Source organism: Mauremys mutica, chromosome 9 (genome assembly GCF_020497125.1).
Source record: "Mauremys mutica isolate MM-2020 ecotype Southern chromosome 9, ASM2049712v1, whole genome shotgun sequence".
Classification (NCBI taxonomy): Eukaryota; Metazoa; Chordata; order Testudines; family Geoemydidae; genus Mauremys; species Mauremys mutica.
This window is the reverse complement of record NC_059080.1, coordinates 89,288,233-89,314,135: the sequence shown is the minus strand read 5'-3', so window position 1 is coordinate 89,314,135 and position 25,903 is coordinate 89,288,233. Positions and strand designations below refer to the sequence as shown.

The window sequence follows — 25,903 nt, the reverse complement described above, 5'->3', positions numbered from 1 at the left end:
TTTTCAGGGGTTCCTGAGCACACCCAACATGTGAAGTCAATGGGAGATGTGGGTGTCCAGCACTTCCGAATTCCATGTACAGTGTCTCAGATTGGGCCCTCGGAAATGGGGGCATCCAAACTTAATGGGCACTTTTAGAAAATGCAAACCTATACATACCCTATAATTCCAATTCACATTAATGGAAGTTACACACTTCATTCCCTCTGTTCAAGTGGTGACTACATCCTGATGATCATAATCCCTCCCTTTCAAAGGAACCAGAATATTATACTGATGAAGCATAAATACTTCAACTTTTGTTGGCCCACTTCAGATTTCAGTCCCTCTGCAACTTTTTCGCAGCACGTGGTTACAACAATTTGATTACAAGACCCAGCATTCTAGCATCCTCACTGCAGAAAATAAATCACACGCTGACATCAGATGTTATAAATTCAGCTTGTAAACGATGGTTACTTTTTTTTCCATTTTGTTTGGTCTTATGATGTATAACTTGCTTTTATGCAGATGGTATTTTCTGGTGTAACAATTCTCTACAGTTCTGGTATGAATTGATGTATTTGTTAACAAGTTTGTTATATTATTATTTTATTTTATTTGTGGTTTCCAAAACCCCATTGGTGCACTGTACAATGGGAACTTGTGCTGTGTCATGAAGAAAGAAAAAAATATGCAGATGTGTTATGGAGTGATTTTTATTTTCAAATGAGTGTTGTTGATACTAATATATATATATTATATATAGAGACTTATCAAAATACTAAGAAAAGAAATCTAAATTTACCAAAATGTGTATATTTTAATAAATGCATAAAGCTTTATTGTGTGCCTTTACATTTAAAAAATGAATTTATAAAGGAAGCCAGAGAAAACTGTGTCTTAGTATAAATTTCCATAATAATGTAAAGCTTTTAAATGAAAGACTACACCAAAAAAGGAATGAAAAAAAATCCCATATAAATTTTGTTAAACTGATCAGTATCTGAAGGTCTGATATTTTTTTCAATGCTAAATTGAAGTTAAATATAGACAAACTTTGCCTTAAGTGCTCCAAAATTTCCTCTGTAGAAGAAACATTTAAATGGGCTGATTTTGGAATTTACTTGCATTGTTGTGAAAAAATGGTTATTAGTTTACACAATAAAAACCTGAGAAAATGACAGCAGGTTGACTATTAAAGTTTTAAGTATCAAACAGTCAGTGTCATATTCTGCCTCTTAGCCCAGTTCTTTTACCCTCCCCTCCAGCAACCAAGACCACTTGCATCAGCCCTGATTCAGACCAGTAAATTCAAAGTGGCAGTTGTGGGTCCCACCCCTTCCTCTTCACAGCTGGGAGCATGCAGGATTAGAGGATACACAAAAAGCCTTGTCGGGATTTGTGTTTGCAAGAGAAACACACCACTCTCTGGGTGTTTTGCCCTTTGCTCACTGAGTTTATAGTGTCTGTCTCTTTCCATTCTGCCTCCCGTTCAAACCATATGCTAGCAGCAGGTTCACAAGCTCGGATAAAGGCCTCGTCAAGGTACTTGGGGCCTGGGCTGTTGAGAACCCCAGGCTCGCCCCAAGACCCCACCTCACTCACCAGGGGAGAGACCCCTCCCACCCTGAGACCTCCCCCCTCCCTGTGAGACCCCACCTCACCCGCCGGGGGAGAACTAGGGTGACCAGACAGCAAATGAAAAATCGGGACAGGGGGTAGGGAGTAATAGGAGCCTATATAAGAAAAAGACCCCAAAATCAGGACTGTCCCCCCTAGACACCTGGTCACCCTAGCTGTTGTATTAATAAGAGGTGGGTGTAAAAGGCCCAAAGGGCTGCTGGTTCTCAGTCTTTTCCATTCTGTGACCCCATGTTACAACTGAAAAAATGTTTCACACTCTCCTCTAGCCATAAAGATGGTTGCAACTGCTGAAATCTGCTCATGATGCCCCCTGGTGGTCATGACCCACAGGTTCAGAATTTGTGGGGTAAGGTGCTCCTGCAGGCCAGGGGGCCATGCTCTACTTTTGAATTGTTCTGCCCAGAATCAGTCCCCGTTTTTCTCATTTCATTTTAACAAAAATAAAGACAAAACCCTGAACATTCCTATAATCAAGTAGTTTTTGTCTTGAAGCAGCTCTAGAGTTGACTGGAATTTGCTGAAATTGAAAAATTCATCAATATCTTAAACCTAAATTCATAAAATGTTCCTGAAATATTTCACTGGTTTTCCAACCTGCCCGAGCTCTGCTATGTACCTGAGCCTTCTGTTGCTTTTTCATTTCAGCTGGAGCCTCATCCTTGCATCCACTTTCTAGACTGATAACTGCATGTCTGTTCATTTTAGGACATCCTCCCCTACTTGGGTTTGTCATCTCTACTGTTTATTACACAGCACCTCCCAGCCTGCACTGACATAGTCCCACTAGTTGGGTTCAAGCTAGTGCACTAAAAATAGCATTGTAGCTCAGGCTGTCAATCCCATCATGCCCTAGGCTTGAAACCCTGAGCTCCAGCCTGAGCCACAATATCCACACTGCTATTTTTAGCATGCTAACTCAAGCCCTGCTAGTGAGAGTTACTCTACTCAGGCCGGGAGACATACCCAACAGGTAATGGTTTGCATCTGGCACAATCTCAGAGAAACCCTGGCATGGAGTTTTGTGTTCAGCAGAGAGAGATTCTTGCTGTGTAGGTCACACTGCGTCTCTGACCTCCCAGCTGCACCAAGAATCATTAATTGTGTGATGAGGGCAGCCTCGACCAAGTGAATAACACAACTGCCTAGCTCTTAGGCTGATATTACACCCAATATGGAGCTCTTCTTCCACCCAGGAAAATTATATGTTGAGATGTTAGGTCAGTAAATAAGAGCCAAGAGATGAGAATGTTTCTTAAAGGCAATCTTTGGCCCATGCAGCCCAGAGGTATGTAGGAGCTGGAGATCCTGCCAGAACAGAGGGAGGCTTTGGAAGTGTGAAAAACAGGTATTTGTGCTCTGATCCTTTGTGGTGCCTCCAATAGCTGTCCCTTTACCTCAGCCAACACTAATATCCTGCCAACCACTTGGCAGGACACTGGAGTTTACAGAGATTCACATTTTTTGCTTTGACTATGTCTGTTTCTTCCCTGTAGCAAACTTTATTCCTGCATCAGAACTGACTCCCTGGGGCTTCTGTGGATTAGATTTGGGATCAAACACCATCAACCTATAAACCAAGAAAATGCAAATACAGCCCTTTGCAATGACTGGAGCGTGCCTGGAAAGAGGACAGTAGTTCTGCCTTGTGTGACCTTCTCTTTCCATTCTGGTGCCTGTTGATTCACTAGCTAGGGTACATCTACTGTATGCCACCATCAGAGGAACTGACTCCAAGTTTTACTGTGAGTTTGTGTTCGAATTAACCCAATTTTCAATGTCAAACTCAGATGTAGCAGCAGAGTGTTTCACGGTTTCCACCCCTAACAGTAAATTGGCCTTCAACACTTGAAACTGGGCCAAACTCATCCCTTTCCACCTCTTCATTCACTCTAAAACTCAGTGGAGGCTTTCCCTGAAACTCGGCCTACAAAGGTTTGTGCAACTGGTGAATAGGGCCTGACATTTGTGTTTGTAATAAAACTTGAAACCAAACCAGATGGTCTGTGCTTTGAGTATGAAAGTTTTACACAGCCGTAATGGAAATAGCCACACCCAAAAATCTAGATCCAGACAGCTCCAAACTCTGCAGGTGGGGGGATTCAGAATCCAAATCCACATCTAGAGGTTTTGCTCCAGCTCTGCAATCAGTCAAATCAAAAATTCTGGATTTAAAATCCTGATGTTCCAAAACAAACTTAAGCATCCATCAACCAAGAAACATCTTTTAATTGAAACCATCCCTTTAACAGTTCTAAACCGCAATGGAAGTTAAAAGCCTGAGCTGCTCCCTCTCACTGCACATGATGAAAACAGGGTAAAAAGAGAGAAAGGTAAAGATATGTGAGGCAGGATTTGTGAAAATAAATACTCACCCACGTTTATGCTGTGACCAATAACAGTTTTGTGCTTTGCAGTCTGGGACTATCATGGAATAGTTGCCTTTGAGCAGTTCAGTCGGGTGAGAGATTGAAGCCTTCAGCTGAACTGAAGCCCAGAGCAGACATGACACTTGCATTTATGCAAAGCAGAGACTTAATCACACCAGTGAGAGCAAGGAGGGTCCAGGGGAGCCATTTGACTGCAGGGTCTGCTGTATATTTTACTAAGAGCACTAAGAAGATCTTACTAATTGACTTATAGTTTAGTATAAGCAAAGAAAGCTGGACAACATTCAACAGCCACTAAATTAAATTAGCACTGGCTGTGGGCCATAAGTCTTTGCATGCAGGGTATTTCTGATTCTGAGCTTTGCAAGGAACAAGTCTCATTTTTCACTGCTGGTTTGGCTCTTATCTTGTGAAAAATTAGAGTAGATGAAATGCACAGGTGCTTTTCAAAGCAAACTGTTGTTGTACTAATGACATGCATTTAGGTTTACTAAAAACAAAGGCCAAGACAAAACTGAACTGAAGAGATGCCCTGTACTCGAATGGAATAAAGATACTTAGCACTTTATACTTTTCATCCACACCTTACATTCTCTCCAACTTACAGGCAAGGAATTTTGCCCAGGTTCAAACAATGAGCTAGTAGCAGGGCCAGGAATAGAAAGTGGATCTCTTGACTGTCAGACAGCTGCACCCATTATCCTGGACCACAATTGGCTACAGAGTAGAACTATTGCCAGTGTGTGCTTTACGCAGGTGCCTATAAAAAGGAGCAGCAAAGGTGTGGCAGGGGGTTAATGTGGAGGATGAAGCAAAGTGAGGTCACTGACCTAGCTCCAAACCAAAGACATTTCAGGCCAGACTATGACCAACCCGTGTGAGTAAGCAATGAGACACATGCATCCTCCCCATGCCCTTGTGCCACCCACATGGGGGCAGCTGAAATTGCAGACCCTGAGCACAAGGACTGTTGCAATCTAACACTAGTAGCTGGCTGTGGAGGAACAGGGCAGCAGCTAATGTCCCCGCCACTCAAGGTAGTGGGAGGTCCTTGCTGTGAGGAACCATGCCTCTCGGCGCTCCACCTGGAATGATGAGCCCAACCCTCAATGGGAAGCTCTTGCTGAATGTCCCTATTTAGCTTTTACATTTCAATATTCATATCTGTGCTGCAATTTGTGTCACCTAGTAGAGAGACACTCCTCCTGCCCCAGGATGTAGCTGCGTAACCCTGTATTCTATTCCTCAATTTACTTTTCAACAACTCGAGACATTTTTATTCACAGAAAAAGTACAATTTGAATGGGAGCTTGGTTAAAGCTTTGGGAATCAACAGGTCTCCGGGTTTACCTGGTTTGTAGGTTGGTGTTCCACCAGTCTTTGCTGTGGGAATTCTCCAAGAGGCAATCACCTCCTTTGGCTCTCTGAAGAGGAGCTATTCAGCATAAAGCAGCATTCCCCAACGCACAATCCACAATCCCAGGCCAGTCTCCACAACGCTGCACATCTGTGTGTTACACATTCTTTCATGGTGCCCACATATCAAAGACAGCACTTATTGCGCTGTATACAACAACTGACTGTGCCCGGCCTGTGAGGTAATGAGCACAAGTGTTCTGCCAAAGAACTGAGGCGTTACAGTTCACATTGTGTACATTGTACAGAACAATACAACACAACAAAATGCCGTGAGAGAAAACCACATTTGGATCTGCTTGGCCCCAAAGGCAGCTCAGTACCAACACTATTTGTGGTGAGTCAGCCCTGGAGAGGAGGCTGAAATAGAGCTTTGGATCTGAACTCCCCACCCCCAAAGCTTGTGGGAATTCCGCTCCAGCCTGTGTGTCATGGCTTCGGCCTCATTCTAATCAATACGTTAAAAAAAAACCATTTAAAGTCTGAGAGTGGGAACCGTACAGTCACCTGGTAGTGCCATGCCCCATTTTCAATCCCTTTAAGCCTTCCAGCATGGCTTTCTGCAGGAAAGGAGAAGGGGGGAAGAGAGCTGAAGAGGCCAGTGCCCCATCCTCGTGAGCCGTGTTGTTCTAAGTACCTTGGAAGAGAAGGATTAAGGCACAGCAAGGCCCAGATCCACCAAAACTTTAATGGCACATGAACAACCTTTCCTCCTAATCCTCCCCACTTCCAACCCTACCTCCTCTGAACATTCTTCTCCCATTCTATCATATAACCTCCCCCCCAGCTGGACACTCCAAATTCTCCCCTTCTTGAGTCTTCAGCTGGGACACGTTCAGCCATTTTGACCCCCATCTGTGCAAACAACTGGCCAAGATTAGCCACTGCTTTCTGCTCTGCTTTCTCTGACTGCAGAGCCTGGATCCTAAGGGTTGTGCCACACTCCACCCCCAGGACCATTCAGTGTTTCGGTATCAGGAAATGTCTAGTCCCCATTCACTACCTTTGCCAATAGCTACCATTTGTTTTCATTACTATGTAGACCATGCATGATTTCTTTAGTGCTCTTCCCTATTGACAGATCTGTTCCTGAGGTCAGTCAGGAAGCACCAGTTGCCTTTCCATCTCCACTGTCAACACTAGTGAATAATAAATAAATTACTGTAATAATATGAACTTCTACAGTGCCTCACACCAGAGTATCATAAACATGAATTAAGCCTCACAGCAACTCTATGAGGAAGGATTATTATTCCCATTTCATAGACAGGGAAACTGAGGTACAGAGCGGTTAAGTGACATACCCAAAGCCACGAAGAAAGCAAGTGTCTGAGCAGGGATTGGAATTCAGGAGTTCCTGGCTCCCAGACCTGTGCTCTGATCAACCCCCTCCCTTCTATTTTTAATGTCTTCCCAAGCAAGTCAAATGCCAGCATAGACCAGACAGTGCACTTGTCCTTCCCCATCATTCTTCAGAAGGAAATTTTTAGCAGTGTGTACATCAGTCAACCTAGGCTGGAGTCAGGAATGCAGATCTGTAAAAGTGAAATCGCCTGCAGTCAAAGATTATCCAGTAATGATCAAAACAGAAATTAGCAGTGTGTTCTAAAAGGAAGGCACCTCACATTGTTAACATTCCAATCAATGTTTAGCCTTATACCACGTATGAAATAAATGGCTTGGAAAAGTGTTGCCTGTTATTATCTTAAAGTTATTGGTAAAAAATATTGGAGTAAATTGGTGCTCAAGAAAATTCATATTGCTCTCACCTATTTGCTTGAAATAGTTAGGATTCCTTCTCCCTCAATAAAATAATTCAGTTTAGTTCTCCATGTTCTGTTTAATGTATACCAGCCAAAAGAGAAAAAAAAGCCCAAAATGTTTGATTTGATTTCCCTGAGTACTTCAAAAAGGCATTTCCTTTGCACTGGAGTCTCAGGAACATGAAAAAAGGTGTTGCTGCCAATGGGTACATTAATAAAACATGAAGGGCCAACACTCTCTAATCTTCGCTCAGTCAAAACTTCCATTGATTTCAATCGGGATTTTGCTTTAGCACTCTAAGAACTGCAGCATTAGGCCCTCAGGGAATTTTTAGACACACACAGTGGGAGAGATTCTCCTGTTACTGACACAGGGATGAACTGGGAATAACTTTGCTGAAATCAGTGGAGTCATTTTGGGATGTAAGAAAACAATCCAGCTCAAGGTCTTTATCTATGGCATCATCCAAAGTTCATCGCAGTCAGTGGGGGCCTTAACTGAAGTTAACGTCAATGGGCTTTGGATCAGACCCTCAATCACTAAGGGTATGTCTACACTGCAGAAAAAGTATGTTCTTACCGTAATTCTGTTTAAAACAGGTATGAAGACACAGCAACTTGGTGTTTAATTCAGATTAGCAGCTCAAGTTAAAGCCAATAGTGGAGCTGGGACTGAACTCGAGCTGCTAACCTAAATTAAAAGCAGAGTTGCCATGTCTTCACTACCATTTTAACTCAAGGTAGGTAATTTGAGTTAAGAACACACTACTGCTTTTGCTAATATCAGAGCTATTCCCTTTTCTAGATTCAAGATTTGGTCTACGCAGTTTTTGAATTGTTTCAACTATTTCAGATAAGGATGTGATTTAACAAAATAGTTAAATCAGCACAGCCTCCAGTGCGGATGTAATTAGGGCTTAATCATGCACCATTTAAATCAATGAGAGCTATAACATTGACTTCTATGGGCCCAAGTTCATGCCTTTACTCTGTTCTACATGTGCTTCTACTGGTATAGCTTATAAACCATATCCGTGTAAGCACTTTTATAATGGTATAACTATGTCCACGGTACTGTGTTGTATCACTTTAACAATATTGATTTCTGTTTTCCAGACATAGAAAAGATTATTGATAATTATGCTGACTCGAGCTACCATTTGGAACGTTAATACAAGGAATGAACGGTACTGTAAATACCCTCTGCACAGGAAGTATGATACTTACTTAGTTTTGATAATTATAACACAGCGTCAAAACGATACTGAGCAGTACAGACCAACTACAGAGTAGAATTACTCTCCCTGAATCACCAAGAAAATCCTTCAGAATCACTGAGAAAACTGAATAAAAACATAACAGGGAGTAGATATTTGCAGACACACAGGGAGGAAGAAAAAGGCAGTGTTTGCACATACTTTGTTGTTTATTGTACAATATTTCATTTAAAGTACAAAGGCATCATCAGTATTCACTGGAATTTACTGTGTTTGTAACTGGTACATTATACTGCATGTTAAAAAAAACTTCCACTTCAAGGATGCAAGTCAGAACACAAATTAATTGGAATAAAGAAAAGTAAGTTGTTTAAAAAAAATCAATGTAAAAATACATTTTTTTAGTAACCGATCTGTACCAAAAAAATAAAATGGATAGTGGGGATTAGAGCCCCCTCATGTCATTTAAAGCTATACACAAATGCACCATTTACCTTGTAATTCAAACCTTTGGGTTTCATTTCCTTCATACTGATGAATTTAGAAAAACATTGTTACTAAAATGATCAAATTCCAAAAGAAGTATTTACAGAGAAAGGCAAACAACCTTCCCTCCACCCCCAATCTTACAAAAAAGAAACATTTGTGTGCCTGGAATGCACAGAGTCTCTCCCTGTCCCTGCCCTTTCCATCCTAACTTTGCCAAAGAAGTGACCTTGAGTGGGGGAGAAGCCTACGGTAATGCATTCAGAGAAGCTATCTGAGTCACTTTAACAGTGGGAAAGTGTCTCTTTTCTTCAACACTCCCATAATCAGGGGAGCTGGAAAAAAAGAATAACTAAACAACCACCAGCTAACGTGGAACTATCCAAGAGCATCATGAATGCAAGAACTTAGGACGGATAATCAGCAAGAAGTAAATGGGGAATGGCCTGGTCTGAGTTGCTAGAGGTTTCTTTTAAGGCAAAAGTGGGGGTTTCATGCTTTATCACGCACTCATGATGGTTTTTTAAAAATCCTCTACTGTGGAGCTTGGCAATGGTGTGTGACAGTACAAGCAAACCCAAAGCACCCAAGTCCACCAGTAAAAGCATGTGATGATGAAGGCTCTGGGAGTCTCAAGGTTGCTTATACATGAGCACTCTTAGCATGGGTAGGAGAGCTGGATCCCGACGCGTAGTAGAAACGGTTTTCACCAAACGACTGAGCATCTCCTGAGCAACAGACGATGACGGAGCCACCAAAGAGGCAAAGGGCAGACCCAATCCAGCCTGTGTAAAGGGAGTATCCAAAACTCACAATTGTGGTCTCACGGTGAGCAGACACAGGGAACCAGATAGTTGCGATGATACCACACAATGCTGGGGAGACATTAAAAACAATAGTAATTGCAGCACATAAATCCAGTCCAATCACAGATGTAGTCATGTGAACTACGTTAAACAAATGTGAGGCACAGGCTTCTGCAGCTAGCCTGATCACAAGACAGACTGAGCAAATACAATTCCCACCGAAGTCAATAAAAATGGCAAGGTACTTAGCACTTCGAGCACTGAGTCTTGATCCTGTATGGTACCTCCTGGGAGACAGAAAGTGCCCTTAGCTTCCACTGACATCAGTGACCTTCCAGGATGGTATGGGGCACTTCATGGCAAGATTGGAAGGATTCTGTTTTCAGTCCTTTAGGGACCCGGCAGATCATAGTAGATTTTACTGCTAGAGATCTTTATCCATTGGCACATTTTTGCAGGAGACTTAAGACCTCAGGGTCACTCACCATTGTTTAACAATCAACATTCAATGAATGTCAAGATGTGCAACAGATTCAGGAATAAACTTATAGATCACAATATTCACTTCTTAATATTTTGGTTTTAAGCAGGATGGAATAGCAAATTCCTTTTCAGGTCCTCACTCTCTCTTCCTATCATTTAACGCTGCTTCCTCTATCTATTTTGATGGTTAACAATGAAACTCAGGTTATGATCCAGTGGGGCGGACAGACATTACCAATACTTATGAGTTCAAATTTAACCCTTTCAAGCCTATCTACAAACCATTAAGTGCTACTAATGAAAGTCACTTGCCAGTAAGTTTAAAAAGCGCAATAACAGAGGAAGAAACAGAGGGTATGAAATCCTGGCCCCACAGAAGTCAATGACTTCTGACTTTAATGACTTCTTGCAATTGACTCCAATAACCCCTAAAGACAAGCAGTGAACTACCCATTCTTCCAAGTTAACTTTTGGGTTGGCAAGGGCGGGGGAAAGTGGCTTTTGAGGCCTTACTTTGTTGTTTTTAGTGCTGAAGAAAACAAATAAAGGCACTGGCATCTGACTGGTAAAATGGCATCAAAATGCATAATATCAATAGACAATCCAACCAGAACTCAATATAGCAAAACACTTGGCGCCTGACACTCATTGCCCAGCAGCTCATGTACACCAGAGCAAAGTGCTACCAGATCAGAATGGCCCCCATTTTACACCGATGTAAATAAATACACAATCCCAATCCTAGTGTCTCAGCAGATTTAGCAATACTACTGACATGAGAACCATCCTCCCAAAATACAGCCAGTTGGGATTGGTCTGGTTGAGGCACATGACGCTATGAATTATGCAGGGAGTTTCCAATTGGTGCAGATCATCACTAGTAAATAAGTATGATTTTCTAAACTATTATCCATATCAACAAATAAAGTGTAACTAGCCTGAGTATTTTACAGTTAGTGCACATAGAATACATTTGTGCGTAGACTCCATGGGCTATTGACAGGGTAGGCAAATTAATTCTCTCTCTGCTTCCCTTCATTTATCTACTCCAAGCTAAGGCTATGTTTAAGATTTTAAAGATCACATTCAATACTTCAGTTACTTTCCAAGGTCTAGCTCCCAATGAAGTCCATGGAAAGACTCCCATTGACTTCAGTGAGAGGAGGATCAAACAGAATGCAGAATGACGCTATTGTGATATATACAGATGTTAAAAACCACTGCTACCAATTAGAAAAGATGATAAATGGGACCTTTTCATAAACGCACCATAGAGGTTAGAGTATGCAGATACTTCATAGTCCTTTTATATTGCATAGTAGAAGGAATATTTTTCACTTGCACTATGCACTTGCATAACAGAAACCTGTTGATAGTCACCCCTTCTTGTCAATTGTTGGGAATAGGCCACATCCACCTTGATTGAATTGGCCTCGTTAGCACTGACCCCCGACTTGGTAAGGAACTCTCATCTTTTCATGTGCTGTAATATATATACCCACCTACTCTATTTTTCACTCCATGCATCTGATGAACTGGGGTTTAGCCCACAAAAGCTTATGCCCAAATAAATTTGTTAGTCTCTAAGGTGCCACAAGGACTCCTCGCTGTTTTTGCAGAAACCAGAGACTTGCGCTGTCTGTGTATTCAATGTGCGTAGTTTAGATGTGACGGGCGCAGCCTATTTTTCCTTGAGAAAACAGTGAGTGTGCCCTCCCTCCCCCATTGTCCTTCAGTCCCTCTGTGGGTTCTCATGAACCTTCTCTTCAGTATTTGAACTAAGTAACCGGCAGAAGGGGTGGGAAACTGAAGGTGGGAGGATAAAAGCTTTCTAGGAGAGATCTGAGCGGAGTGGAAGAGAGAAAGTAGGAATATCCTCACAGACATTTAAAGAACACCAGAAAAACACTTGCCATTTGGTGCAATCCGATGCATTCTAAAGGCAACATACAGAAGTTTAATTAGAACTGCAGGGATTAGGTATTTATTGGTAAATGCCAGTTTCACCAGAAATCCACAAATTGAGGAAACGTACAAAAAATGCTGCTTGACAACATATTAGAGTTTGATTTAAGGATATTTACTTTGTATATTTTGATGTGATGTTGACAATTTGTGTATTAACAGTTATAAAGTTTTAACTTTTTGAATCTCAAGGTCTATTGTTATTAAATAATTATGGTCTGACCCCACATTGTCTGAGCCTCCCGTAATTTCCCACAATTGTGAACAATTAAATAGATAAAAATTGAAAAAATGCTTAAAACACATCATTTTGCAGCTACTGTGAAAATTTTAATTGACAATAATATTTAAAAATAAACATTGATTTGCCCATTAAAATGATTTAAAATAAAAATTAAAACCTAAGTATAGTTATGGCCCAAGGACAAAAGTCATCCCTGGAATGGATGATTTGAAGGTATTCAGAAATAAGGAAAATTCCATAGGAGGCAGAGAAAACCCATCTCCAGTTCAAACATAAAAGCAATATCTATTGGTAAGCAAGTAAAATGTATGTGTCAGATCCTCAGCTGAAATAAATCAACTATGCAGATTAGGCCTGATTCTCTTCTTGTTTGTACTAGGAGCAATTACAGGGAAGTCAATAGAGTCACCCCAGAGTAAGTGAGCAGAGACGCGGGCCCCTTTCTCATTATTATTATAATACTCTCCCTTGAAAGGTCCCACATGCATTTAGGAAGTGCCTCACCACTCAGGGCACCATAAAACATACTTCAACATAAACATAATATAGGCAAATTAAAAACACTCTCAGAAAAATCAGAATAAGCAACAAGAAGGAATCAGCTGTAAGGGAGAAAGTCCAATAAAGGAATGGAGATGGGAAAGATAAGAGGAGAGATGGACAATATTCAGGTTAAAAAATAGCTTGGGGAAAAAAAGCTCAGACTTTTTTAAGAGGTCAGAGAAAGGTGAGACAGATTTTAACTGGGGAAGCAAATTCCGCTTCCCCTGTGGGGGAAGGTCTATAGACTTTAGTAGGGACAGAACCAACAGGGGTCTATAGAAGTTACTCTAAACACCTATAGAATTAAACAAAATGAGATTCTTTTTCTGGGCTTTTGAACCATCCTGTAGGATTCTATAACAAGGATTGAAATCTATTAAATTCTACCGCAGAGGGGTTTTTAAAAATTAAATTCTATAGGATTTCTTCATAAAGTTGCAGGCATGGTACAATGGCTTTCCAGCTTACAGCGTGATTGTGATGCCTATGAAGCAGTTGGTGTGTGAACGCAGATGTCCCCAGGTTATAGAGGAAGTTTCACATACAGCCAGAGGCTACACCCTTAAGGGCTTTAAAAGCCAGCAGTGACCAACTGAAAAACAATGCCGCACTTTATAGGCAACCAGGGTCAAAAAATACAGCTCGGCATAATATGATCGTGGCTGTTGAGAGCAGTGAGAAAACATGCCCCTGCATTCTGACCATGCTCATTTCTAGGAGAGTTCATAATAATCACTCTCACTAAGGGTCTATCACTGATCCTGCAAACACTGAGGGCTCTTAACATCCAGTGAAGGCAATAGGAGTTGATGATACAAGGCACTCACAGGATTGGACCCTAAAACAATACTTCTTTATGGCTCATACATCTGAGAAGAATCAACCTGCCAATATTTTATTTCCTGCAGGAGCAAGCTGTGCTGGACTCGGTCCTTGTGGCTATCAGGGAATCAGAGCAAAACAATAACAAGCCTATGGCAGAGTTACAGATTTCCACCAACCGTGTTAAAAGATATCTTGAGGCTGTGTCAAAAATTAAAGTTGCCAGGGGAAAGATGGGGGGGAAGAAAAAGGAAAACTGTTTGGTTAAAACAGAGAACTAATGAGTGACTCTGTCCAGGAAAGCAGAGATTGCAACCCCAATCGCTGCAGTTATTATTAGAGAAAATATTTGTTTATGGAAAAGAGAGGAACATTTGAAGGATGCTAATAAAGCCAATAATAATTTTGAGCCTCCCCAAAGAGAAAGACCCAGTGGATTTTAAAGGACATTTTTTGGGGAAAAAAATGGAATTTGTCCTGCATGTAGGTCAGCTTTATCTGATTCCTACAAACAAGAAAATCCATGAGCTTCTAATGTTTTCAAACATGAATGTTTCAACTGAGAATCTGCAAAGCCATCTGATGGCTCATGTAAAAAGCTTCTTTGTTGCCCACAAAGGGTACAATCATCTTTTCTTTTCTGTCAGCACTGGGTAAAAAAAATATATTTATGTCCATAGACTATAAGAGCCTTATCCTTCCAGACCTCTCCCCCACAACACAGGACAGAAGAAAACACTTGCTCTGATATGAGAAGAGCTCTCAGGGTCATCAAAACAATAACATCTCTTGTATATGTGGCTAAACTGTGTGCAAATCACCTTATTTTGATGTTGACAACATTGGGAAACTGTGCAACAAAAGCCAATCAAAGACACTCTATGGGTCAGTTTCACCTCCCCCCATTTGGTTGTCACCAGCTGCCACCAGTTCTAAATGAGTCTGTTGATCCTGATGAGTGATGTGCTCAAACTCTGCTGGATTTCCAATACTTGGCACGAGTAACATTTCAATTTAAATCCCACAAGAAATATTGGGAAAGTACATGGCACAATTTCAATATTTCTACAAGTCAGCGGGCTCTGATTTTACTCTGGAAGTGACAGAGAGTAGGATTCAAGAAAACTTGCTCTGTATAGCAATGCAAGGAAAAGGCAGGAGTTTTTGGAGGTAATTTTTAGGCAGGATTCAGGGTTTACTGAAATAGGTTTCCCTACAAGCTGTCTGAATATAAACTGCCCCTACTGCTCTTCTCCTGCTAATACTGCCTAGGATTTTGACTAAGCCAGCCCATGACCCCTCACAAATGAGACTGGGCGTTGACACACAATATATTTATACTTGCTCCATCATGCGACTATTAATTCACATTGTCATATCCTCCACATTAAAACCCAACCATGCCATTAATGTCGATTGGACATGTACCTGCAGGGGTTCAGACCACAGCACTGAAACTCTTAATCTTCTGCATTATAAATTTAATTTAATTGGGTGGTACATTCATCTAAACAGGAAGCATAAAAGGGGGTTGGAGGCTGGTGTGGAGGATAGAGCAGTGTGAATCTAGCTTGACATATTGTCAAGGGGAGTGAGTCCCCACTACCTGCCTTACTCTAAAAGCACTGGAAAGTATCTGCAGAAGAAATAAGTAAAGACAGTGTATATTAAAACAGTGTTATACTTGAGGAGGGAGCATGTCACTACACAGGGAAATTTCCCTGAAATCTGCCTCAATATGTCTCCTGGTCTCTCCTATTCAGTGTTATACAGAGCGAGTTTCCATGATCCTCATTCTACTCAAATGGCAGCTTCCCAGTTCCTTAATAGAATTTTGGGGTTTCTTTTTATATTAAAAACTTCTTTTACAACAAAATGAAATGGTTCTGGATTCCCAAAGGGGAAACAATCTGGAGTTTTCCTTTAGAGTTTGTTAGAGGATTAGCAGAAATTTGAGATTAAAAAATAAAAGGCACTCTTTCCTTCTTGACTGTGATAATTTTATTTTAAATGTGACTTTATAACATTCAAAACTATCAGACTTCCAAGAATGGGGCTATTATGAGAGAACTGGCTGACCTCAATTTAATCTTTTGCAGACTTTCCATTATTCAATGTATAAAATAACCAATGTGGTTTTCAGTTGTCTTAATTTTCAATATCAGAATAGTAGGTTTGGGGTTGTTTTTTTTCAGCATCCTTTATTTCAGACTCCACCCAATGTACACTAGGAAATTGACCTTTTGTTATCAGCAATGGGTCCCCACAAAACAAGTGTCAACAGTTTGGCTGCTAGTCTGTTTTTTTTCCATCAACACTAGCAGTTTAACTGTTTTCAGCACTGAATCAGAGTCAATCACTTCTGACAGCTGTTTGCAGCAATAGATCAATTCCCTAGTACAGACAAGATTAAAGCAGACATAAAAATATACGTCAGCATGCAAGATAGAGAGGTGTGCACATGTACAATTGTTCTTACTGCAGCCTTGCTATTTTCAGTGGACATTAAATCAATGGAATATCTGAACCCACTATTTTCCTGGCAAGATTTCAGTAGTTATTTTAAATTCCATAGTGTGTATCACAACCTCTGTTTTTCTTTTTAACAATTTCAGTGCTAAACGCACATCAATTTCTTAAATTAATAGGGATATTTACAGTGTTGACAACTCTTGTGATTTCAGCTCAAGTTTCACCATATTTGGTATTATTCTTAAAGTCTATGTTCCAGGAGTCAGGTAACTACGTGAGATTTTTTTCAGCCTTCATTTAAGAAAAAAGTAAGTTTTTAGTCTTCATGGTTGTTCAAAAGAGTTTGAAAACATGAACCACAAAGGTTCAATAATCCGACTGCAAATAAAAACAACCATTTTAATCTAATCTCATGATTTTTGGGGCCTGACTCATGACTGTTGAATGCTATGGGCTGGCAACACCATATTTGTTTTTCAGAGGACAAATCATTAAACTGCAGTAGTATCAAAGTCACGGACTGGTGTCCAATATTCATATTCCAAGGACACTGCCTGGCCAAATTTAGGTGTTGTAAAAATTAATGTTAAAAAAAGCTTATGGTGCATTCATGATTTTTGTAATCTAACTGAAGCAGTTTTATTTTAAGCATTTCCCTGCAATGCCCACAATGTAAACATTGCAGCACTGTGCTACTGCAGGAGAGCCAGAAAGTGAGAGTGATTTGAAACTGATTAGAATAAAAAGCAAAACTGACTACAGTGAAATGCACAGAGTAAGCAACGTTGTACTGTAAGGTGCTATACTAGGGCCAAAGGGATTAGAGCAGACAACATGAGAAGTAGAAAGCAAATACATTCAGTTTTAATCAGCTATAGTGTTATTGGTAACATGGGTTAGGAAATTTGTTTATTTTTATTTATACAGCACCAAACATCTGCTAGGCACTTCGGGGCTCGCTCCTCCTGAACACACTCCACTCCCATTGACATGGGTAGTCAACACCTTGCAGGACTGAGCCCTTACAGACAGTGGGACTGATTCTGATCTCATGTACACGAGTGTGTATAAGGAGTTACTCCATTGGTCTCAATGGAGAAAAGTCAGTGAGCGATCAGAATTATGCCTAATGAGTATTAACTGGTCCATGTCATTTGAACATTAACACTTTCTTTCTCAAAGGAGTTGCTAGGTTGGAAATTTACAGTATGTCTACACTGCAGCTGGGAGTGTACGTTCCAGACAGGGTAGATAACACATGCTAGTTCAGCTCAAGCTAGCATGCTTAAAAATGGCAGTGTGGACAATGCAGCACAGGTGATGGCATAGGCCAGTCACCTGACTACAAGCCCACCCCATCCCCGGGTCTGTGTTTAGGTGGCTAGTCTGTGCTACTGCCCGTGCTGCAAAATACACAGTTATCGTTAGAGCACTTGCTCAACACAATTAGTCTGTGTCTGTCTACCCTGGCTGGAAGCCACCCCCCGCTGCAGTGTAGACATACCCCTATTTACTATGACTGAGAGTGTGGTATCGCGGTGGGTGCTTCTCTGGCTATGTATTTTGCTTTTCTCTGGATTTAAGGAGCCAGGTTCTCCTCTCATTTATATTGGTATGAATCGAGTGGAATTACACCAATGTAAAACCAGTATCAGTGCGTAGCGATTTGGGCCCAGGAAGCCCACCTATGAGCACATGGCACAGCACTGTTTACAATAAGAGATTTCAGTTCTTTGCATCATAGGCTAACATAACATTGTCATTGTAATTTGTTACCCGTTTGTCTGTCCCCTGCTCTCTGAGTGAAATCCTATCACTCAGTCAGCTGGCGTAAGCTACTCAGCTGGAACAAACTCCTCACAAATATGAGAAAGTAACTGAAATCTCGAGAAGAAAAGAATTATAAGCCAGACCCTTTTTCATCATCTGCAGCTCCAGAGGATCCTGATGTAGCCACAGGATTTCTGGAACCTACCCAATCATTCACATCCAGTTCTGCTTGGACTCCTGTGTCCCAATGAGAGTGAGGCTAAATTTTTAGGTGAAAAATGCAGATTGGTGACACCGAAACATTTCACAAATTTGTGTCAATTTCGCCAAATTGTTTTGGTCAAAAAAAAATTGAAATGTTTTGTTTTAGCATTTTCAAAATGAAGCGTTTTGATTTTTCAATACAAAATGACTTTTTGTTTTGAGATTTTCCTTTAATTTATTTTTTTAAATCTAAAAACATTAAAAAATGTTCCAATCTAAACAAAACATTTTGTTTCAGGTCAGGGAAACATCTGCTTGAGCCCAAACAAATTTTTGTGCTGACTTTTTGGAATTGGTAGTGAACCGAAAAATCCATTATTCAGACCTCTCTCGTCCCGATTTTATGGTAGGGCTAGCGGATCCATCTCTACTCAGATCAACCAACCACTGCACCCCACAGAGCTGGGACACACAAGCCAGGACTATTTCGCCCCTCCTGCCTCTCCTCCACCAGGATCCCGCGCTGCCAAGCTTGGCTATTTTGGTGCTCAAGGTTTTAGACTGTGGTCAGTGATAAGTTCACACATTACATTAACCCTCTATTTTGACTGCCTACAATAGGGATGGTCTGGCAAACCCACACAGGGCCTCTATATCTGATTTTAGGGACACGAGTCATGACAACATCCTTTTAAAATCCAGATGCACTGCTATAGGCCCCGGTAGCACAGGCATGGAATCAGTCTCACTATACATTACATTATTACCCTCTGACCAGTGGCCTGTTAAATGACTCTGGGGACTCATCCCAGTTCCCAGTGTGCCACACGGGGGCAAAACCTACCATCATACCCTTGTTGGAAATCTCAGGAGAGAGCCCAAGGACTGAGCAGGCATGGAGACTCAGTCTAGTTATGGAAGGGATTCCCTCCAGGTCAGGGATGAGAGGAGCTGCCCCTCTTCCAAGGACTTCAAAAGGTCTTCTCCAGAGTGCTCTTCAAAAACATGAAGTCACATGGTGTTTTTATAGGTGCTTAGTTTTTAGTTGCTGGAACGATTTACATAATGAATAGCAAACTAAAGGCTAACCTCAGAACTGGAGAGGCCTGTGACTGGAGCTGTTCTGCTGTGCTCACTCCTCTTTAACTGACTAACCCTTGTGCTCAAATCTCCAGCCCTGGCATGTGCTGCAGCCGTTCATCAGTTCCCAAGCCCCAGCACTGACTACCTCTGCTGTGGCAACTACACCCAGTGTTCACTTTAATAAAAAAAAAAACCCTCAACAACTGCATGACGTCAGTGCTGTCTGCCACGCTGAGAAAGCCAACGACAAGGCAGAGCTTGCACAAAGAGGCCACTTTCCCTCGCCCCGCCTCCTCTGCTCAACAAACTGATAAAAACAAGGCACCAAGGCTGTTGTCGAGATGACGAAGCCTCAAGAATACACAGGTGTTACACTTGGGACAATGAGCTTCACAGTCCGATTCTGGTCAAAACAATCTCCCACTCAGTTACAGAGAAAGGGAGGAAAATTGTGAGAGTAACTCAGAGTCAAGGGGAAAAGGGCAAGACTGACAGGGCATGTAGAAAAGAGCTGCTGAGTTATGCGGGCACATGTCCTTGCCCTCAACTTTATACTCTATCCTGTTATTGAAGCCAGTATGTCTGCAAGACTTGTACCTTCTTAATCCTGCTTTCCTCACCCTTGCACCTCAACTTATTTTTATGTGATTGCACCTGTGATGCTTCACAGGCACTGAGCTAGGACAAGGAGAATTTGGGGCTAGTCTTTTTCTCTAGGCAACTTTGGGGCAATGGGCAGGGGTGCTGGAACAATTTTTACAGTGCGGGTACTGATGATGAAAACCAGGCATTTGGTGTTTGTTATTACTACTTGAAGCCAGGGGTGTGGCAGCACCCCCAGTTCCAGCATCCCTGGCAATGAGAATCTAATTCATGTCCCCTCTCTCCCCTCCCTTATCCCACAAACATAATAACACTACTGCAGGCTAGCTAGCCAAATCAATCACCCATGGGCAGCTGTGTGTCTGTCACTACTGATCACCCTACTGTAGACTTGTGCTGGGTTCTTTACTTGGAGCAAGATGCCAAAGGACTCCTTAAGACAATGCACAGTAGGGTTGTGAAACCCTTCTCCTCCCCCTGCCATCATTCATTGCTTCTTTTATTTGTTCTCCTCCTCATGTTTATGCATTTGTTTTCTCCAACAGACTATGTAGTTAGCCAAGCCCAGACAGCCATGTCTTCTGAGCGACGGATCAGGTAATCTCCTGCCTATTCAGTTTGTACAACATGTTATCCTTAAAGAAGGGAAGTATGTCCAGGGGCCAGATGTGCACCTTACCCAAGAGAATGAGCAGGACTCCTCCCAGCTGGGAACGCCGGTACTTGGCAGCTCCAGGCTCATGGCCCATCCGAATACAGGGCAGAACAGTCAGCAGCAAGAAAACAGCAGGGAGGCCCAGCACTGTGGCAGCAATCATCAGTGCTCGGCATGCCTGGACATAGCCTGTTGACAAGGACAGGAAGCAGAGTCTCGATTAATAAACAAAAACAACAGGTGGAGATATTCAGCCAAACACTCCTATATAACTAACTACCTAACTCCAAGAAGCTGGGGAGCAGAAGAGAGGACAGCAAGGGAAGAATTTGGTGTGGGAGGAATTTTCCTAGGTTCCCAAGCCCTAACACAGAAATGAACTTGGTTAACAGTGGAAATTTAAAATGGAGGTTCTCAGACAGTGGTCCATGGTCCACACCACAAAGCCCATCCGGGTGGTCTGCAAAATGAGCGCATTCAGGGTCATTTACATTCTTCTAATTTAGGGATATAAAACCACCCCGACATAGCTGAGATATGGGATAAAACCCAATAGATCCTGAAAGGAGCATAAAGTGAGGAAATGATCAACTCTGTAACATCAAATCTCTTTCTCATAACCCTATGGTAGCCTCTCCTAGGAGGTATCTAGGGAGGTTGGACTTCCAGCAGTGAGGACGGGCACTGACCCCCCACCAAATCAATGGAACTTCAGTAGATAGCTCCACTCTGTACTTCACTGTATAATATTCCAGTGCTGTTGAAGCCCCGCCACACACAGTGGAGGCAAACATCTAGAGGCTTTGATCAGCCAGGCTAGATGGTGGATTGACAGATGGGCACCAGTTCTAACAAACAGGAATTCCACAAATCCCTAAGGCCAATATGGATATCACGGGATTCAAAGGTTTAATAGGCTGAACCCCCTGCCACTTCAGCAGGCAGGTAAACCATGTCCTCTACTGAGCTTCCTGTCACCTAGGCAACAACAGCCCAACACAAGACAGCAGGAGATCACAGAGCTCTTGTGAATGTAAGCGTCCCAGGACAAGGCACTTGTCATTCATATTTGTCTGTGAAGTGCCATACGCTCCTATTATAACTAACAAAGTAATTACATACATCATAATAATCCTAAAATTTGCTTTTGTTAAAAGGGTCACCTGTTTGGCTTTGGTACAAAGTTTGTTCCTATTGTTGGGAAGTCTCTTATCTGCTCCAGACACAGTCTTAATGGGATAGGGAGGTTCTAGGGGAAATGCACATATACTCCCAGCTCCCATTCCCATCCTGTCCAACAGAAGGAAATGACAGCACTGCCATAGGAGAGAGGATTCATGAGTTCAGGAACTCTGATTATACCACACAGTATATCTGCAAATAGTGCCTTGAATCAAGAGTCAAAGAATTAATTATCATGCAGATGAGAAACCAGGGTTCAAGCATTTTCCTCTTCTTGGACATGTAGATTCTGTGTACATTTGAACATCTGCTTGAAAACAAACTCTTTAAAAAGTGCATGGTAAATGAGACTGAAAAGCCCTGTGTGGTTTCAGTAGAATCGATCCCAGTTAAACATACGTACACACACATTCATTTTAAATCCTTTTAACTCATTCAGTAAGAGGTACTGTGTGAATTTCAGCTACTAGACAAATCAGTCCCTGATATATACCCACTGGTATTAAAGAAGTTACTGCAAGAAGTATTTTGGGCTGTGATATGTTATTTTTGTTGAAGAGTTGTTTTCTGCTGCTAAAAGATGTATTTACCTATAAATGAAAGTTTAATTGTACAACTTTTTTTCTTCAAGGCAGGGGTTTTCTTAGTGTCTTCTACAGCAGCAAGCATATTGTTGGCAGTTTGGCACTATACTAGCAATAAACAAGAAGTAAAATTTACTAAAAACTAAGGCACAGGAAAATAAACAGAAATATAAGCTGAGTCTAATTAGTTACTATGGTGGTGGACACTACAAGAAACCCTGTGATCAGCAAAATTTAGTGCTCTGCAACATTGACTGACTGACAATATCTGAAACAAATCCAGAGCCTTTCCACCTTCACTGAAACCCTCTTCAGAGCACCTTTTAAAAATGTTAACAAATAAGGAAAAACAATTCACTGAAAAGTGGCTGGCAGACTTCCTCCTACCCCTCCAGAATTGTAGGGAGGAGGTGTCAGAGTAGCTACACACAGTACAGCCAAAGTCACAGAACAACAAAGAAGTATTACAAAATTGATGGTGATGGAAATGGATAACGCTACCAGCTAGCTAAACTATTTACAGATGCCAAGATTGTAAGAAGACTCCATATGCTGAGGTCCAGAAGTTTGGTTAGCACAAAAGGACATATTCAAACTTAGTGACACATCATGTTTAAGTTGGACTTTAGTGTGAAATTAGTTTAGCAAATTACACAATTAGCAAATATCAACAGTAATTAAATATAGCAAATAGGCATAAATGTATAATTAAAAGTTCTATATTGTATAGTCTTAATAGGAGCAGAAAGCACTTGAATATCAAGACATAGTCTTCTAAATTAAAATCAATTGTGTTAATCTAGTATTAAAAATTAATTATACTCATCAATATGTTAATACAATAGATCTATATTTGTAAGAACAGCTTATTTATTTATTTAAAAAACTTTAGTTTTTGACTTCAGATAATAAAGTTAATAGAAATAATTGTATAATTCAAAACTCTAGGCCATATCCTATTATTATAATGTATTGTTTGTATGGCAGTAGCACTCAGAAGACTCAGTTGTAGAGAGAGACAGAAAGAGATAGAGAGAGAGAATTAGTGTATCAAGAATGATAGCAAATAAGAATAAAAAATAAAATAGTTCATTGACAGTGTAATAAACTAGAATCATACCTAAAACATAATTAAAATATTAGCCATAATCTCTCTTTAATATTAGCTGTAACTATAGGATAGTATCAATCTAACAGAATTTTGAATTCTATGTGTATTATAATTAGTGGGTGAGATCCTGCACTGTTGAAATCAATTGGAGTTTTGCCATGGTCTCACTCTGGAGCAGGACTTTTCCCTTCATCTCTGTATCAAAAGGGAGACAGCAAGGAGCCCATACCTGGCAATATGAGGATGTCCACTAGTGGCTTGCAGTGATAGAGCCCTGTTGCCATGACACAATCTGCCCACAGCCCTTTGGATCCCAGCTCGTCCATCTTCCTGCAAGTGGTGATGGTGTAGCCACAAGTCACGACCCACTCATTGGTGGCTGTTGCCACGATCACACCAATCCAGCCGACAAAACTAGAGACAAATCCAACTAGGTGCAAGCAGGTGGCAACCATGTTAAGCTGTCAAGCCAGGCAGCTGAAAGGAAAAGCACAAAAAGTAAAGAGTAAAGGAGATGACTGGGCTTTGTAAGCTGGAGCAGCCTTGGTGCTGAAGAAAACAAGTGCTGGGACCTGCCCTAAGCTGTCAGCAGATAGGACTGGAGTTTGGTGTAAGCAGATCCTGAGTGGTGCTCTAGTGGCAGGGATGCCTCTGATCAGTTCAGCTTCTGGGAGTGGTTGGAACTCCTGCCAGCCCCACTGACAGAGAGGGGAGGAGTAACACAGGGAGCCCTACTTCTTCCAGCTAATCAAGAAGGAGCTGAAAGACAAACTAGCCCATCGGAGTGCAGGAAGGGGTGGAGAAGAGAAGGGTACAGAAATGTAGACTTATCCTATTCCTATTACCTTCCCTTGGGGGTCCGATGTTACTGTCAGAGAACTAAACCCATCAGAATGTAATAGAGTTGAGTGTGGCTTTGCATTTTTATAAATACATTCTCTCTCTCTCACTCGCTAACTGAACTAATAAAAGTGGAATGGAGTGGGGAGGGAGGGAATAGAGTTGGCAGATAGAGTTACTGGAAAGAAGAAATTGATCCTCTTACCAAAACAGAAGCTGTCTGTAGTAAGCAGCCTAGTGAAGATCAGTCATATTTTCCTTGGGATCTTTTCTGATGCCTTCTCTGTAGATGGAAAGAAAGAACAGACAAGTTCCTGCACTACCTCTACTGTGCCCCAGTTCTCAAAGTACTTTGTAATTCAGACTCAAAATGACTCACTGATCCACTTTACAGCATCTTCTTATTTCTGCTTCTGAATCATGACACCCAGAATAACTGATTTTTCTCTCATAATTACTTAGGTTTGTGCATTTCAGATTATTTATTCTGTAAAGAGAGCAGCAATACATTTTTTTAATGTCAAAAAAATAAAAATTCACCTTTCCTTCTTAGTCTGAACCAGGGTAAAGAAGGGTTGAGAGAGACAGGAGATCTTCCTATTCTTATCCTTATTTGCAAAAAAGCATAAAGTATTTCCAATGCCAGCAGAGTTCTAGCAAAATTGTATAGTGCTGCAGTATCCAATGTTTGGAATCTGTCAAAGAGATTTGAGTGTAATTGCAATGCTTTGCGTCTGTACAAATAAAATGTGCCTGTGGAGACCACTAGTGGAATTCTTTTACCAGTGCACTGTGTAAGGGAAGAATCTAATGTGAAGTAAGGATACATCAAATGCTTTCTCCTCTTAATTTGTGTTTGGAGCTGTTAAAGGAAAGCATTGAAAGCTGCTCCCTACCATTAAGATACTGATAATAAATAGCAGCCAGGGGCTGCTCATCACTGTCATTCCAGTGGAGAAATCAGATTCATCTAATGAATTCAGATTGATCAGAGCAGGTCTTACTTGACATATAGTTTGTTAAAGTGTTTGCAAACTTGTGAGAAATCATGCCCCGTGGTAATAAAAAGAAATGAACTAGTCAACTTCTAACAAGAATCTCACCTCCAAAATCTTCATTTTTCAAATCTTAGAAATAAGTATAAAAAGAGAGAAAACATGAATCTGATAATTATTTTAGATAGAATTAAAATGAAATGTTTTCCCTGTCAGATAGTTATTTTTCAGCTTTGAAAAATATTAGAACTTCAAGTCTTCTTCTAAAAGTTCTTTCAGCCTTACACCGCAGCAATGAACTACACAAAAGCACAAGAACTAACAAGACACATGCTAACCTTCTCCTGTCATTCACTTTACTTTTTATTACATCCCAGCTCCTATTTGTATGTTATTTAGATTTAAAGCTCATTGGGTCAGGGGCTTTGTCTGTAAAACAGCTGCTAGCACATTGTGGGCACTATATAAACAATAATATAAGGTTCAGAATGAGGGGGGCTTAGTAAAAATACTTATTTTTTTGGTACATTTAAATTAACAAAGCTTTTGCATATGGATTTCTGCGTTGTTTGTTTTGACATGGCTAAGTATGAATTCTTGTTTGTATGCTGTCCAGAATTTGTGGTAGATTTCATAAAAAAATAAG

General features: G+C 41.1%; 1 protein-coding gene across 1 annotated transcript; it reads right to left on the bottom strand.

Annotated features, from left to right (window-relative positions):
* Positions 1-8,622: 8,622 nt before the first annotated feature.
* On the bottom strand, positions 8,623-24,094 carry CLDN11 (claudin 11). The gene is made up of 3 exons (XM_045029385.1): positions 23,652-24,094; positions 20,570-20,734; positions 8,623-9,770 (listed from the first exon to the last, which is right to left on the bottom strand). Exons 1-3 carry the CDS (start codon positions 23,875-23,877, stop codon positions 9,538-9,540), a joined length of 624 nt encoding a protein of 207 aa, XP_044885320.1. The 5' UTR covers positions 23,878-24,094; the 3' UTR covers positions 8,623-9,537.
* Between the last annotated feature and the right edge of the window lie 1,809 nt (positions 24,095-25,903).